Genomic DNA, 12,764 nt, shown 5'->3' on the forward strand with positions numbered 1-12,764 from the left:
GCTCCCACAAACGCGAACTTGCAGCACCGTTGCATGCAAGGCCAAGTCCGCGGGGCGTCCGAGAAGGATTCGGGCCGCGACGCGACGAAACCATCATCTTTCTGGGAAAGATTCACGACCCTCGAACAAGGCCTGCTGTCCTTGAGAAATCTAGTTCATGCTCGGCCAATAGACCGATTTATGCTGATTCTGCGAAATATGAAAAGTATTTCCCTTGGCCAGGAGATTCCAAGCTCTGGATTTCTCTTTCATCACTAATAACTCCCCCCCACCCCCGAGTCTAGAAACTGGCAACTGACCTCCAGTCTCATTGCAAGCGATCCCCGGCATGGCAGTGGCGAAACAACCTTGACATCACATATCCTTCAGTTGGTCGAGAACAGTCCCGAGGTTCCGTACAGAAGCGGTTGCGTGCTCAGCAAAAGTTGCTACGCATGTAGGTCAGTATGCGGCAAGGGTTGGCGACTCGGTCCTCCTACCATCAGGTGTTCCATCTAACACTATCTCATGCATCTTGCCAGCCAAGAACAAAGTTGCAGGGCTTGTATTCAACTCTGTTTGGCGTGGAAGTTGATGTGGGATATAGAGGCGGGGATAACTCGATGGTCCTAGCAGTGGAAAAGAATAACCAAGTGTGAGCAACAGCTCTGGAAATCTGGCGTATTGGTAATCTGACCAAACCCAAAGTGTTGTGAATCATGGAAAAATGTCAGTTTACATCTATCTTCAGCACTAGCTGCAGAAGCTGATGAGAATGGACTGGCAGCATGGAGTGCAATGCCAACCCCTCGATCAATCAGGACATAAGCTTCCCCTGGGTTGCCAATGATTATCGGAACCTTCTTAGTAACTGGGCTCCCTCTTGTGTCACGGGTGATAAAATCTGTTGTGACCTGGTGGAAATAACGCGCGATATAAAAGCTTCTGACACGAGGGCTTCTGATGTTGTGCAAGGGAGAGAGGTGCTGGGCAGCGCAACGAAGCATTCTGGGGTCAGACTAAGATAAAACCGAAGTTAGTGATGGGGTAAATTAGGTAATATATATTTGCACTTGGGACGCACGGCAGCTTGTAGTTGTAGAATACATATGCGGGACAAGCTCTATTGCAGAATTGACTTGGACCGGCTGCTCTTAAATACTTGTGTTGGAACGGAAAAATATACTAGCGGTGTAGTGACGAGCGCGATTGATAGGGACACGCCGAGAATTTCGATAACGACCGCAGAAGGGCAACCCGATCGTAAAATGATAACTCACCCAGGAGATGGATTAAATAAAGCATGACAAAATATATGCCCTGGTGTCAAGGATAGGGGTATAGATCTGATGTGCGGTCGAAGTACTGTAAGTCTGGCCGCGAGTATGCGAGTCATTGACGGAGCCCCTGGTTCTTATCGCTCATTCCTCTAGTTTCGCGATCGTCGGGTTCCATGCAACGGGACTGTACTCGTCCGTCTCCAGCTCCTGGACCTCCTCCGGCGTCAAGGCAAAGTCAAAGACATCCGCATTGGACACAATCCGCGCAGGATTCACGCTCTTTGGAAGCGGGATGAAGCCTTTATCAAGGCTCCAGCGAATCAGCACCTGTGCCGGGGTCTTGGAATACTTTTCTGCGAGCTTTGTAACAGCTGGTTCCTGAAAGCGCACACCGCGGGTAATGGGACAGAAGGCTTCAGCATAGACCCCACGCTGGGTGCACCAATCCACGATATCTTTGCGTGCCAGCCAAGGATGTAGCTCGACCTGGTTAATGCTCAAGATCCCACCTTTACCCTTGCCACCTCGCTCCGCCTCGAGCTTGCTGATATGCCTCTCGAGTTCATCCAAGTGATGCACGCCGTAGTTGCTGACTCCAATGGACCGCACTTTCCCGGCCTCGACAGCTTCAACCAGCTGCAAACAAGAAAAATGTCAGGGGCAGACAGAAACCTGAAAGGGGAACGAGGGAGATGCTCACAGCTTTCCAAGCGCCCTTGCGGTTGTCCGAGCCGCCGAATGGCTTGTGGAGCAGCATCAAGTCTATGTACTCGAGCTTCGACTCGGCCAGGCTCTTCTCGACCGTCGCTTTGGCATCATCGTAGCTGATATGGAGGACCTTGGTTGTGAAGAAGATTTGCTCGCGGGGAATCCCCGAGGCCCGAATGGCGTTTCCACATCCTGCTTCATTCCTGTACCCTGAAGCGGAGTCGATCTGCATGTGGTGTCAGACCAAGCCCTGAGAACTGCCCTCCGCACGGCGACGACGCCTGCGCTGATCGGTCTCTTGAGAGACGGAACTCACATGGCGGTAGCCAGCCCGAAGCGCTTCAAGGCAGCATCGCTCGGTCTCCTCTGGGGGACTGGAGAGAATATGTCAGTCTTCGTGGGGTTCCAAAGACGGGCACTGAATGCAGGGTAAGTTACGTCTTGTAAACCTGCAATCCCCGTCAGCTCATTGCCAATTTTCGTTGGAAAAAGTAAAGGAGGGTTCTACTTACACCAAATCCCAAGCGAGGGATCTCGTAGCCGCTGGCAAGCTTGATCGTGGAATTGATTGCGGTCGCCATTCTCATCATGAAGATGCGGCGGGGCGGGAGTGTGTAGAACGCGAAGGAGGGCGGGTAGGCTGCACCCCTTTATACCATAACGCCACGGAGGACACTTCTCGTGGGCGAGTTCGGCGTTTACATATCCACCCCCGAAACCCCCGGTTCGTCTATCCTAGATATCACGAGAGCCTATCAAGTACTTCGCTTCCGCAGTTCGTCAGAGGGGTGGGTCGAATCAGTCAGTAATCTGGCGCGGGAAATGCTGCTTGCGGTAAGTCCGAGGGTCTCGGGGATCTCTCCTGAGTGTAACTATAGCCACGATGGTGACGAAAGGACGAAGAAAAGACACTTAGGCAATCCTGTGTACACACAGAAGCTGGTTTATATTATCTTTCGGTCTCTGGTCTTGTTCCTTCGTTGCTTTTTGACTCCGTTTTGGGCACATCTTCGAGGGCCGCAGACTTATAGCACCCGACTGAAGTGATTGAAGTATCCCTAGAAGATAGCAGAGCCTACTCATCACCAGAGACTCAAATGTAGAAAGGCAAAGTTACATTAATATAGTAACCAAGGGAGCTGCATAAGAAAGGAATATTGGAGTGCGGTACAGAATCCTTTGTAATCACTTACATATGTGAATAGTTCCAAGGTTACTTGCCGTGGTATCTTGGTTGCAGGGGGCATTCAAATTCTAGCTCACTGTATCGGGCTTCCCAGTATAAGTGGGAAAGGGTGATGGGCCTTTGAAGTTGTATCGTTTATCAAGAGCATGTCCACTGTTGATGTGAAACTCGATCTATAGAGCCACGCGGAGACACGCGCAGGAGCTGAGACTCATAATTGAGCTGGCATAAATAGCAATATTCAAACTTCCAGGGTAGTGCGATTGGCGAGTCTTGTAATAGCTGGTATCATCGGAGGTGCCGAAGGACGCGATAGCCAAAGAAGATAGACCTGCACATCCTTTATGCGTCCCCCCTCTGACCCGGAATTGGATCCTGATTTATGTGCTAAGAGCTTCCAGTCATCCAACGGGCTTCCATTAGAATACTGGATAGCAAATATAATAAGAGGGAGTCGTTAATTGACTTCTTTGTTAGAGACGCCCCAATCGGGGCTAGTTCCTTTATTTCTGCCTCAGGCATCAAAACCCTACTTGTCGGATTAATAGTTGATCCGATTCAATGATTAGATAAGCAGACGGCTTTCAATTGGTCGGGTTCCTTCCTCTACTCTACAGAATCTGGATTGTATGGAAATCCATCTCTCCTGGTCGTTGAAGCCTGGTGGTAAAGCATCTTCTCAGGGCCCTTGCCACCTTGCCAGGCAATTGGGTTGGACTTTCGCATCCGGCACGCTAGCCGGCGTATATCAAGTGCAGGGCAAGAAATACGCTGCAGCCTGGCGTGTATGAACGGTCCCTGCGCGTGGGGGTCGAAAACCCACCGGGCCGCGAAGTAGTCCGATCACACGGCGTGGACGCCGAAGAGAAGATGGGTTGAATTAAAGCTAGCGAAAACTCCCAGCTGTGAACTTCGTCCCATTGTCATCCAACGAGTCGCGATCCAACTTTGGAACCCACCCCTGCATCGGGCAGTGCACTCGTCCCAGACTGGGTTCACGGCGGCTGCGTTTCATGTGAGAAGGTGGCTGTGTTCATCGAAAGATCGCCCGTCCTTTCACATCCCCATTGAGGGTACTCTTGATCACTTACAAGTAGTTGATCTGAGCCCAGCTCAGTTCCATTGAATTATCCAACTACACCGTCTCTGGTGGAGACACACCTCTTCTAAGAACAACGGGCCCACCTGCCATGTCTGGAAGAGATAACGAGGGCAAGTGCCATGCTGTTCAGCCACTTTGCTCGATGACTGACTGATTCCAGGTCTCATTCCCCTCGAGCCAGCTTCAGACCACGTCTCGCCGCCGGTCAGCCCACTGCATCCCTCGGAAAGCGCCAACGTGAACACCATGTCGCCTCCCGCGCAATCCTCCACTCTACAGGAATCCGATGCGCCGGTTCCCACCAATACTGCCCCGGTATCTAAGGCCTACGAAGGACAGCCCGATCCGGACCATCTGCAGGCGGCACCCGCTCCTCCATACCCCGGACAGCCACCTGCGAAAGAGTACCCTGGACAGCCGGTGCCGGATCGATTGCAGCCACATCAATACTACAACCCTGACGGAAAGCCGAGTACCTGGAGCACAGCCTTGCCATTGCATGCGGTGCAATCGGTGCCCTGTCCAGTGGACTGTCCCGTTTGTCGATACCGAGAAATCACCAGAACCGAGGCCGTGTCGGGATCGACGACCCAGTGAGTCTTGCTCTGGGGAAACACTCGAAATGCCCGGTACTAACGAGTTCCATAGTGGATGGGCTGCAGTCCTGTGCTGCTGTTGCTGTCTTGGGTGTATCCCATACTTGATGACTTCCCTCAAGGACGTGCAGCATTTCTGCGGCCACTGTGGCGCGAGGCTTGCCTATTGGCATAACAGCGGGCGAGTCGACGTTCTACAGACCCGGCGAGCATGATCGCCCGCGCATTTTCAGTTTTCGTGTTGTCCCCGCGCACACCACCATTCGCCATTCTTAGTGTGCTCATTGTCTTTACATCTTTTCCTTTGAACCGAACTCAAAGAAGCAACACAACGAGAAAGTACGGCGTCAAGAGCAAGGTTGTTTTCAATACTCGGTTGATCTAAGCTATATGGGATCAAAGGGTAGAAAAAGAAAAAGGCTCTTGAATTACAGCAGAACAATGCTATCACCTTATCAACGCCTCTAGAGTTCTGTATCATGGCGAAGTCCAAGTATACACCACCTCTACCAGTTTGATGCTAGGTGATGCACAAATTCTACGATTGACATAGCAAAAAGATCGCAGTACTCGGTAATGACTCGCTGGCCAAGACTTGCCTGAAATTTAGACAAAGACTGCAAAACTAAGGAGTAAACTTCGTTTTCCTTAAGCTAGTTTACTCCCCCTCTTTCACTACATTCATAAACACCTCTTCGAGCGTGGGCTCGATAAGTGTATAGTCTTCAAAGACCTTCATCTCACCCTCCCGGATAGCTCCTGCAGACCCTGATGCGCCCTCGCTATCCCGAGATTCATGCTTCTCCGCCTCACCCCCCTTCAAGAACTCCATGGCAGACAGAATTTTCCCCAGATCGCTCTTCTCATACTTGATGAAAAACTGAACAATCCCTTTAGTATCCCCATACCGCATGACCGTTAAGCCCAGGTTCGCAAAGACCGCGAACACCCTGTCGCGGACGAGATCGGCACTCACGTCCGCACATCGCGCACCCCGAAGTCGAAATGCGCCTCCGTATGCATCATTCAGAGTCTGGAGCGATCCGGAGACCAGCACCGATGTCCGCATAATCGCTACCTTGGACGCCAACGCTTCGGCCTCTTCCATGCTGTGCGTCGTGAGCAGGATAGCTCGGTTCGCGCGGATGCGCTTGAGCGCCCGCCACAAGATCCGCTTTGCGGAGGCATCTTGGCCCGTGGAGGGTTCATCCAGCAGAAGGAGAGGCGGGTTTCCTAGAGATTCTGATTAGTCTTCTGAACAAATCCCTGCGGGGAGGAACATACCGAGTATTGCAATGGCAACCGTCAACTTCCTTTTCGTTCCGCCGCTCAACGCTCGTGCGGTGACCTTCTCGTACTGTGTGATATTCAGGGCGTGGAGTACTTGGTCGACATTCTCCCGCACGCGCCGCAGGCCTTTCACAGCGGCGTAAAACTCCAGAGTCTGACGGACAGTCAAGTTATCCACCGCGTCGTCCTGCGGACAGACCCCGATGTTCATTCGGGCTTTGCGGAGCTGTGTGAGCACCGAGAGCCCGTTCACGAAGATATCCCCAAAGTCCGGTCGGAGTTCCCCGCGGATCATATTGATCACGGTGGTTTTGCCCGCGCCGTTACCACCGAGCAGCGCCAGAGTCTGGTTCGCGGAGATGGAGAGCGAGACGTTCTGCGCGGCGAACGATCGCCCAAAGTACTTGCTCACGCGGGAAACGTTCAAGATCGAAGATTGATCGCTGTCCCTGGCGGCGTTGGCATGGCTGTCTTCTAGCATGATGTCCCTTCTGCTGTCAAAGGAGGCCAGACCATCATCGACGCGGTGATGTAACCTGACTGGGGCCTTCCGGCGCCAGAAAAGGAGGGGACGAAGCCAGCCTGTGCCCGCGTATTCATAGATGCCAAGTATGAGAGCCAGGAAAATGATCTGGTAAACAAGGTTGGCGTAGACGCCACCGTATCGGACGTAGGCAAAGGCATAGGATGTGTCTGCATCGCCGTATTTTCCGCACAGCACATCGAAGGTATTCATGCCAATGAAGAGCCCTCGAGCAAGATTGGCAGCAGGGGCAATGAGGCCGAGGCCAGCTTGGAGGGAGTTGTAGACTGATTGGCAGTTAGCAACCGATCGAGATTTTGGTGAAAAGGGTGCATACCGTCGTGACGAGCACCAGCGGAGCCCCCATATTGATTTGCCACGTAAGAAATGATGTATAGCACAAAAAGGAGAACGTGAATGCCAAGGGCTGCGGCGAAGCCTCCACGGCGGATGATGTTGGACAACAAGTAAGTGCCCAGATAGGATGAAATTCCAAAAAGAATGAAGATCCCGAAAATGCAATCCGGCCGGTACCAGACGGCGTTGGTCGGATTTACAAACAGAAGACCATAGACCACCAAGCCTGCGACATTAGGACGGTACTTCATCGGGAGAGGAGAGACCTACTTTGGATAATGATGAACTGCAAATCAAACAGAAGGTATGCTGTCCAGAGAGCAAATGGGGAGACACCGTTGCTGTACTCTAGGGCTCGCACATTGGAGACACGTTCATATACTTGGACCATTAGTGGTGTTCGACCTAGAAGTCCAAAAAAACGAGGAAAGGGGCCGTACCAGGATAGATAATAGCAGTCGACACAGATGCCATGAACACAATCACAATAAGAATGGAAACTGGCATATCCTTCCAGTCATGAACTGGCTCAACATGGCGCATCGTGCGTAGTCTGGTTGTCATTTGCCGAGCGTGAGTGTCAGAAGTCGAGTTGGCGATGCGGTTCGTAATCAGGCTAAATGCCGCGAGCCCGGAGTCTACAAGGAAACGAGGATGAGCGATTTTCCCTTCAATTCTTGTCGCAAAGCACACCTACCAGCACTGTAATAGTCTGCGGAATGATAGAAGGTTGCCGCGTCTGGGGTTGGGGCGTAGATCCCGAATCCTGCATCACCAAGAGAATCCTGCATGGCGCTGTTGAACTCATCTTGGCTGTTGACGAAGATGCGGTCCTTGAGAACAGTTTCTGTGCTAGACGAACTTCCCGTTCCACTATACTAATTAGCACAAATCGCCTGTTCCTTGGAATTGAAGGACTTACATGCTCTGTGCGAAAAGGGCATCTTGAATGTCACCTTGGAACTGCTGTGCGGGACCCAAAATATCTTTTTCTGTGGGCGTGAATGACATGCTCTGGCTGTAAAATGGAGGTATGTCAATGCCGACGGGATGGATGTATTTTTCATAGCTTTCCTCGCATGTTATCAGCGCATCCCAGTGAGCGAAGTACTTGGTTAACGCAGCAGCAACAATGATAGGCAGCAAAAGATTCACTGCATAAACAACCATGCCAGATGGGCGATACAGCAGTTGATATCGTTTTTGAAACAGAACCCAGATCTGCCGGAGCAGTCCCACAGACTGTCTCACGTCAAGGTTCAAATCTTGGTCTGTATACTCACTCTCAAGAGCGAGGATCTTATCTTCCAATGCAGTGTCAGAGTCCTCGGGAGTGTTCTGGCTCTCGCCGACCATGCCGTCTCCACCCGCACCATCGACGGCAGTGCCGAATTTCGAGGTCGTCTTCAGAAATACCTGTTCCAGGGTAGGAAAGGTAATGTGACAGGCAAGATCGGGTCGTAAGCGCTCCATCTCGAGCACCTGCTGGGTGGCTTCAGCCGAACTGGTAGCTTTCCAGGTCGTTTCTTGGTCGTCGTCCAGACGAATTCGATAGTTGTCACCATACTGAGCACGAAGGGCAATACTAGACCCCTGGCAGACTACACTGCCTTTGCACATGATTACGATATGGTCTGAGAGAGTATCGGCCTGGTTTTGTCAGAAATGTCCTCAGGAATGACAAAGGGGATTTGACTGACCTCGTCGAGAAAGTGAGTGGTCAGGATGGTCGTGCGATGGCGGCGGCCTTCCTGGATAATGTTCCAGATATTGCGACGCGATAATGGGTCCTGCAGACTTAGTACGCTTGGCCAGGCTTCAAGTCGAGGAGTTGTACATACCAGTCCACTCGACGCCTCATCAATACAACACACTTTTGATCCACCGGAGAAGGCAATGGCCAATTGTAACCGCCGCTTCTGACCTCCACTCAGCGTCTCAGAAGCGGCATCCGCCTTTTCAGTCAGATCACACTCAGAAATCACATCGTCGATATCCTGGGCGCTTGGTACACTGGCACTTTTGAGGCTTGCCCAAAGGCGAACGTGCTCCGCGACGCTCAGTACACCCCACAGAACCTTGCCAAGTCAGCCGGGCAAGATTATAAGACCATGGAAAACATACATTATTCTGCGGACAGAAGCCAAACGAGCGGCCATCGCGACTGAGCTGGACCCTTGATCCTGAATCCACTTGCAGCACGCCCGAGATACACTTTAACGCGGTGGTTTTCCCGCTTCCGTTGGGGCCCAACAGGAAGGTCACCGATCCGGTTTGCACGTCGGCATTGAAATCTTTGACTGCCTGTTTGTTGCCAGAGTACGTCTTGGATAGGTTGCTCAGTCTGAGTGCGATCTCGTCCGACGTCTCTGTCCATTCCCGCTGTTGCGGGACTCCCCAGCGCAGGTGCTCGACAAGAAAGATCAATGCACCATAGCCAAAAATGTGCAGCAGGAAACAGGCAAAGTAGAGGTAACCGTTCATACTATCATTCTCCTGTGTAATTTTGACATCAGGGAAGGCTTTCATGGAGTATTCCGTGGTTGCAATGTCACGAATGAGCGTGGCCCAAGCATAGGGTGGAAAGACCAGAGAGAGGCCCAGCATCTGGCCTGGTTGCTTGTACTCAGTCAGGCTCTCGGCCAGACTCACCAGACCGAGAGCGAAGATCAAGATGGAGGTCCACATTCCGGCCACGGAGGATTTGGAAAAGAACGAGCCGATGGAGTGAGCGCAGATCATAAAGGCAAGACTGGCGAGGAGCATGAAGATGAAGATGAGACCGGTGGAGGTGTGTACGAATAAAATCTCGCCCAGCAAAATTGAGCAGATCGTGACACCAGGGATGTAGAGGACGGAAAAGGATAACAAGTTCGACAGTACACGGGGCGTGGTGGTGACTCCCTGGGCCACGAGAAGATCCACGACTGCATTCTGTCGTTCGCCAGCCACCGTGCTGCTGATATGGTAGGTGGCGACTAGGAACTGAAACACGAACAGCGGTGCGGCGAAGAAGTCGACAAGCAAGAGCCAATAGACCTCGTGTGGCATGTCCGAGGAACTTGACCCGGTCTCCGAGAAGAATCCACTCCACATCTTCTCGGTCGGTCTTTTGCTGGCCCCAAACCCGCCGAGGTGAGCGTCCAGTGCCCATTGCAGCGGCAGCAGCCGCTGCGAGAGGACGGATTGTCCCGGTGCGTAGCTGTACGGGGTGTTTTTGAGGACGTCTTCGTCGATGCCAACGATGTAGTCGGCATGGGTGCCGTTGAAGGCCGTGAAAACGACCGCAGCAAAACACTGGCTGGTGCCGTAGATGGACTGCTTGCAGCGATCGAACAGGGCATCGGGATTATCCACCAGCTGTAGATCGAACGCGTTCATCCCTGGGTCCTGGAACAGCGCAGTAATGGTGTTGTTCAACTGCGTATCGTGGATGCCATTGGTGGCGACCACCAGTCGTTCGGATGAGCTCGCGGCTATGGCGTCAGGCAGGGCCATGACCGGTCTTCCGGTGTGCGAGAGGCCATCAGAGCTGCCACTGTCGGCCTTGAGATTCTTGAGAAAGCAGAAGACGATGGTCACCGCGATGGGGACCAGAAGGGCTTTGATGACGGAGGCAATAGGCGACTTGTAGAAAACCAACAGGTTCTTCCAAGTCAAAATCCCGGTCTGTCGGGAAATTCGATGCCATTGCACCATTCTGGGCACGGCGTCAGATGTGCTGGATGCTCTTGCATCGGCCCGGGAAACGTCGAGAGATTAAAGAAAGGCATCTTGTCTTGATATGCCTTGCAAGGCTCAATAGACTCCGGAGACTAAAGAGACTCCAGTCGGGGGGTCAAACGGGAGCCTGAGTGGCAGTGTTGGCGCTTGACTCCACGAGTTCAATCTCTTGTCTCAGACGAGGCAGAGTGTGTGGTTGGTTGAGAAAGAGGCGATCGACATGTGGATGGCTATGCTGGATGGAGATCCCTACTGAGCTAGAAATGGCTCCAGGGGATCGGGACGATTTACCCAGGTCGGAATTGCAGGAATACAAGGGAGAATACAAGGGAAGTGGAGTAGACCCTTGTGGATCTCCGTCTTAACGTGAGGTTCGACTCGCGCCTTCCTGATTGTTCGACGCTAATACTAGTTCGTTACTTGTTACTCTTGGCAGTGCTTTGGTTAACTGATCTTTATGATGAAGAAGATGAATTTACTAAAACAACCAAGACATACGGCTGTATCTACTTCACGTACTATGACCTCGGTATTGATCAAGCACTTAATAAACGCTTGTATTGTAATTGATGTGCTAGTAAATCAGATCATCGCTGAGTTGACCAATAACTAGAAACAGTAATTGGTGTTTAAACACGCTAACATCGATGTCATAGTGGATTTTTAGTGTTCCAACCCATATCCATAGATTATCCATAGATACTCCAGGGGCTCTAAGGAAGTTGTGCGCGGTATGCCGATACTCTCACTATCGCTGGCACCCCATCTCCATCATTGATTCCGCAAAGGTATTCACAAATACATTTACCTCCCTATGTATCCATATGAGTAGCTACACGATCAGCAGTAGTTAAGAATGGGCGTTGAGCACTTCTGCCTGATATCCCTGCCGCAGAAATGCCTTGGGACCCAAATACGTTTCATGGGGCAGAGGACGATCTTATCCTGGATAGGCCAGAGCGTGCCTATTTTCTTTACATACTACCTGGATATGCCCTGCGGACCTTATGAGTCTTTTCCTAGCAGATCGTTGGTAGTGAAAGACCGAGTGGAAGAAACACATGATGAGGATTAGTCCGATGACGCCGTCACGTCACGCCCGATCAACGTCTGGAATCCCGTCTCCCTCTCAACCAACCACTACATTCCCCCCCGTTACGATGCTACAATTTCTCCTCACAGCCACGGCCGTCATAACCGGCTCGTCGGTCATATACTTCTTCATCTACCACCGGCGGCTCTCATCGCGCATCCAACATAGGTCGCATCGGGGAAAGCTCTCTGCGTCGTCGCCCAAGCCAGCGGAGATCCAATCCGTCCCAGAGTCTGTCTTCACAGACCGATACTTTGCGCTCTACGATCGCTCATCGCGGCCGGTATCGCGCGATGCGCTGCCCAGTGGGATCCCCTTGGACCTACTCTTTACCAAGCTGGTGCGCCGGAACATGACGGCTTTCGCGCACTTCCCGCAGGCGCTGATGATTCGCTTCGTCAGCAAGACTCCAGAGGAACAACGGAGCTTCAAAGCTTCATACATCGCCTCGCTGGACTTCCACGAAGGAGAGCTTGTCTGTGGAGTGTACCGTGTGATTGCGCGCAGCAAGAACAAGGTCGAGTTTGAAATGAAGATCAAGACCATGGAGTTTGCCAGTGGCCGGCTCGCGATCAGCTTTCAGGAGAAGGACGAACAGGTGGTGTTCTCCAGCGAGATGATGATGTGGAGGCGATCCGATGAGACCCAGGTGATGCCCTTAGAGAAGCCGCTGGTGCGTTGGATGCACGAGACGGCTGCCTGGTGGCTGATGGACTCTGGTGTGCGGTACGTGATGGATTTGGAAGGTTGATATCTTCTCGCTCGTTGGTGTTTCTTTATACAAGATTGGGTATCTGCTCTTTTCCCACTTTGTCGAGCGCTGGGCGTCGGGCTAGCTGGTATGGGGCTTGGATAGATTTACAGTCATTTTCTTTGTACGATAATGAATAATGAATGGTATCAAGTCCCTGAATGGATCGCTTGGAT

The 12,764-nt window shown here is 52.0% G+C and overlaps 5 protein-coding genes across 5 annotated transcripts; 2 read left to right on the top strand and 3 right to left on the bottom strand.

The window, feature by feature from the left end:
• Window positions 1-354: 354 nt before the first annotated feature.
• N7459_003341 (uncharacterized protein) lies at window positions 355-986 on the bottom strand (the record flags this gene model as incomplete). The annotated part of the gene is made up of 3 exons (XM_056942525.1): window positions 355-428; window positions 480-608; window positions 677-986. The coding sequence occupies 3 exons, from the start codon at window positions 984-986 to the stop codon at window positions 355-357; spliced, it is 513 nt and encodes a 170-aa protein (XP_056802408.1).
• A 414-nt stretch (window positions 987-1,400) lies between these two features.
• On the bottom strand, window positions 1,401-2,557 carry N7459_003342 (aldo/keto reductase; the record flags this gene model as incomplete). The annotated part of the gene is made up of 5 exons (XM_056942526.1): window positions 1,401-1,895; window positions 1,960-2,193; window positions 2,284-2,341; window positions 2,406-2,416; window positions 2,480-2,557. The coding sequence occupies 5 exons, from the start codon at window positions 2,555-2,557 to the stop codon at window positions 1,401-1,403; spliced, it is 876 nt and encodes a 291-aa protein (XP_056802409.1).
• Window positions 2,558-4,343: 1,786 nt separating this feature from the next.
• Window positions 4,344-5,066, top strand: N7459_003343 (LITAF-like zinc ribbon domain-containing protein; the record flags this gene model as incomplete). The annotated part of the gene is made up of 3 exons (XM_056942527.1): window positions 4,344-4,365; window positions 4,416-4,848; window positions 4,904-5,066. 3 exons carry the CDS (start codon window positions 4,344-4,346, stop codon window positions 5,064-5,066), a joined length of 618 nt encoding a protein of 205 aa, XP_056802410.1.
• A 443-nt stretch (window positions 5,067-5,509) lies between these two features.
• On the bottom strand, window positions 5,510-10,720 carry N7459_003344 (putative ABC transporter; the record flags this gene model as incomplete). The annotated part of the gene is made up of 10 exons (XM_056942528.1): window positions 5,510-6,084; window positions 6,136-6,951; window positions 7,002-7,247; window positions 7,292-7,402; window positions 7,462-7,659; window positions 7,719-7,894; window positions 7,944-8,671; window positions 8,722-8,811; window positions 8,863-9,099; window positions 9,146-10,720. The coding sequence occupies 10 exons, from the start codon at window positions 10,718-10,720 to the stop codon at window positions 5,510-5,512; spliced, it is 4,752 nt and encodes a 1,583-aa protein (XP_056802411.1).
• A 1,184-nt stretch (window positions 10,721-11,904) lies between these two features.
• On the top strand, window positions 11,905-12,588 carry N7459_003345 (uncharacterized protein; the record flags this gene model as incomplete). The annotated part of the gene is made up of 1 exon (XM_056942529.1): window positions 11,905-12,588. One exon carries the CDS (start codon window positions 11,905-11,907, stop codon window positions 12,586-12,588), a length of 684 nt encoding a protein of 227 aa, XP_056802412.1.
• Window positions 12,589-12,764: the final 176 nt, after the last annotated feature.

The sequence above is a fragment of the Penicillium hispanicum genome (genome assembly GCF_028827665.1).
Source record: "Penicillium hispanicum strain IBT 35686 chromosome Unknown utg000003l_segment0_segment0, whole genome shotgun sequence".
NCBI classification, from domain to species: domain Eukaryota; kingdom Fungi; phylum Ascomycota; class Eurotiomycetes; order Eurotiales; family Aspergillaceae; genus Penicillium; species Penicillium hispanicum.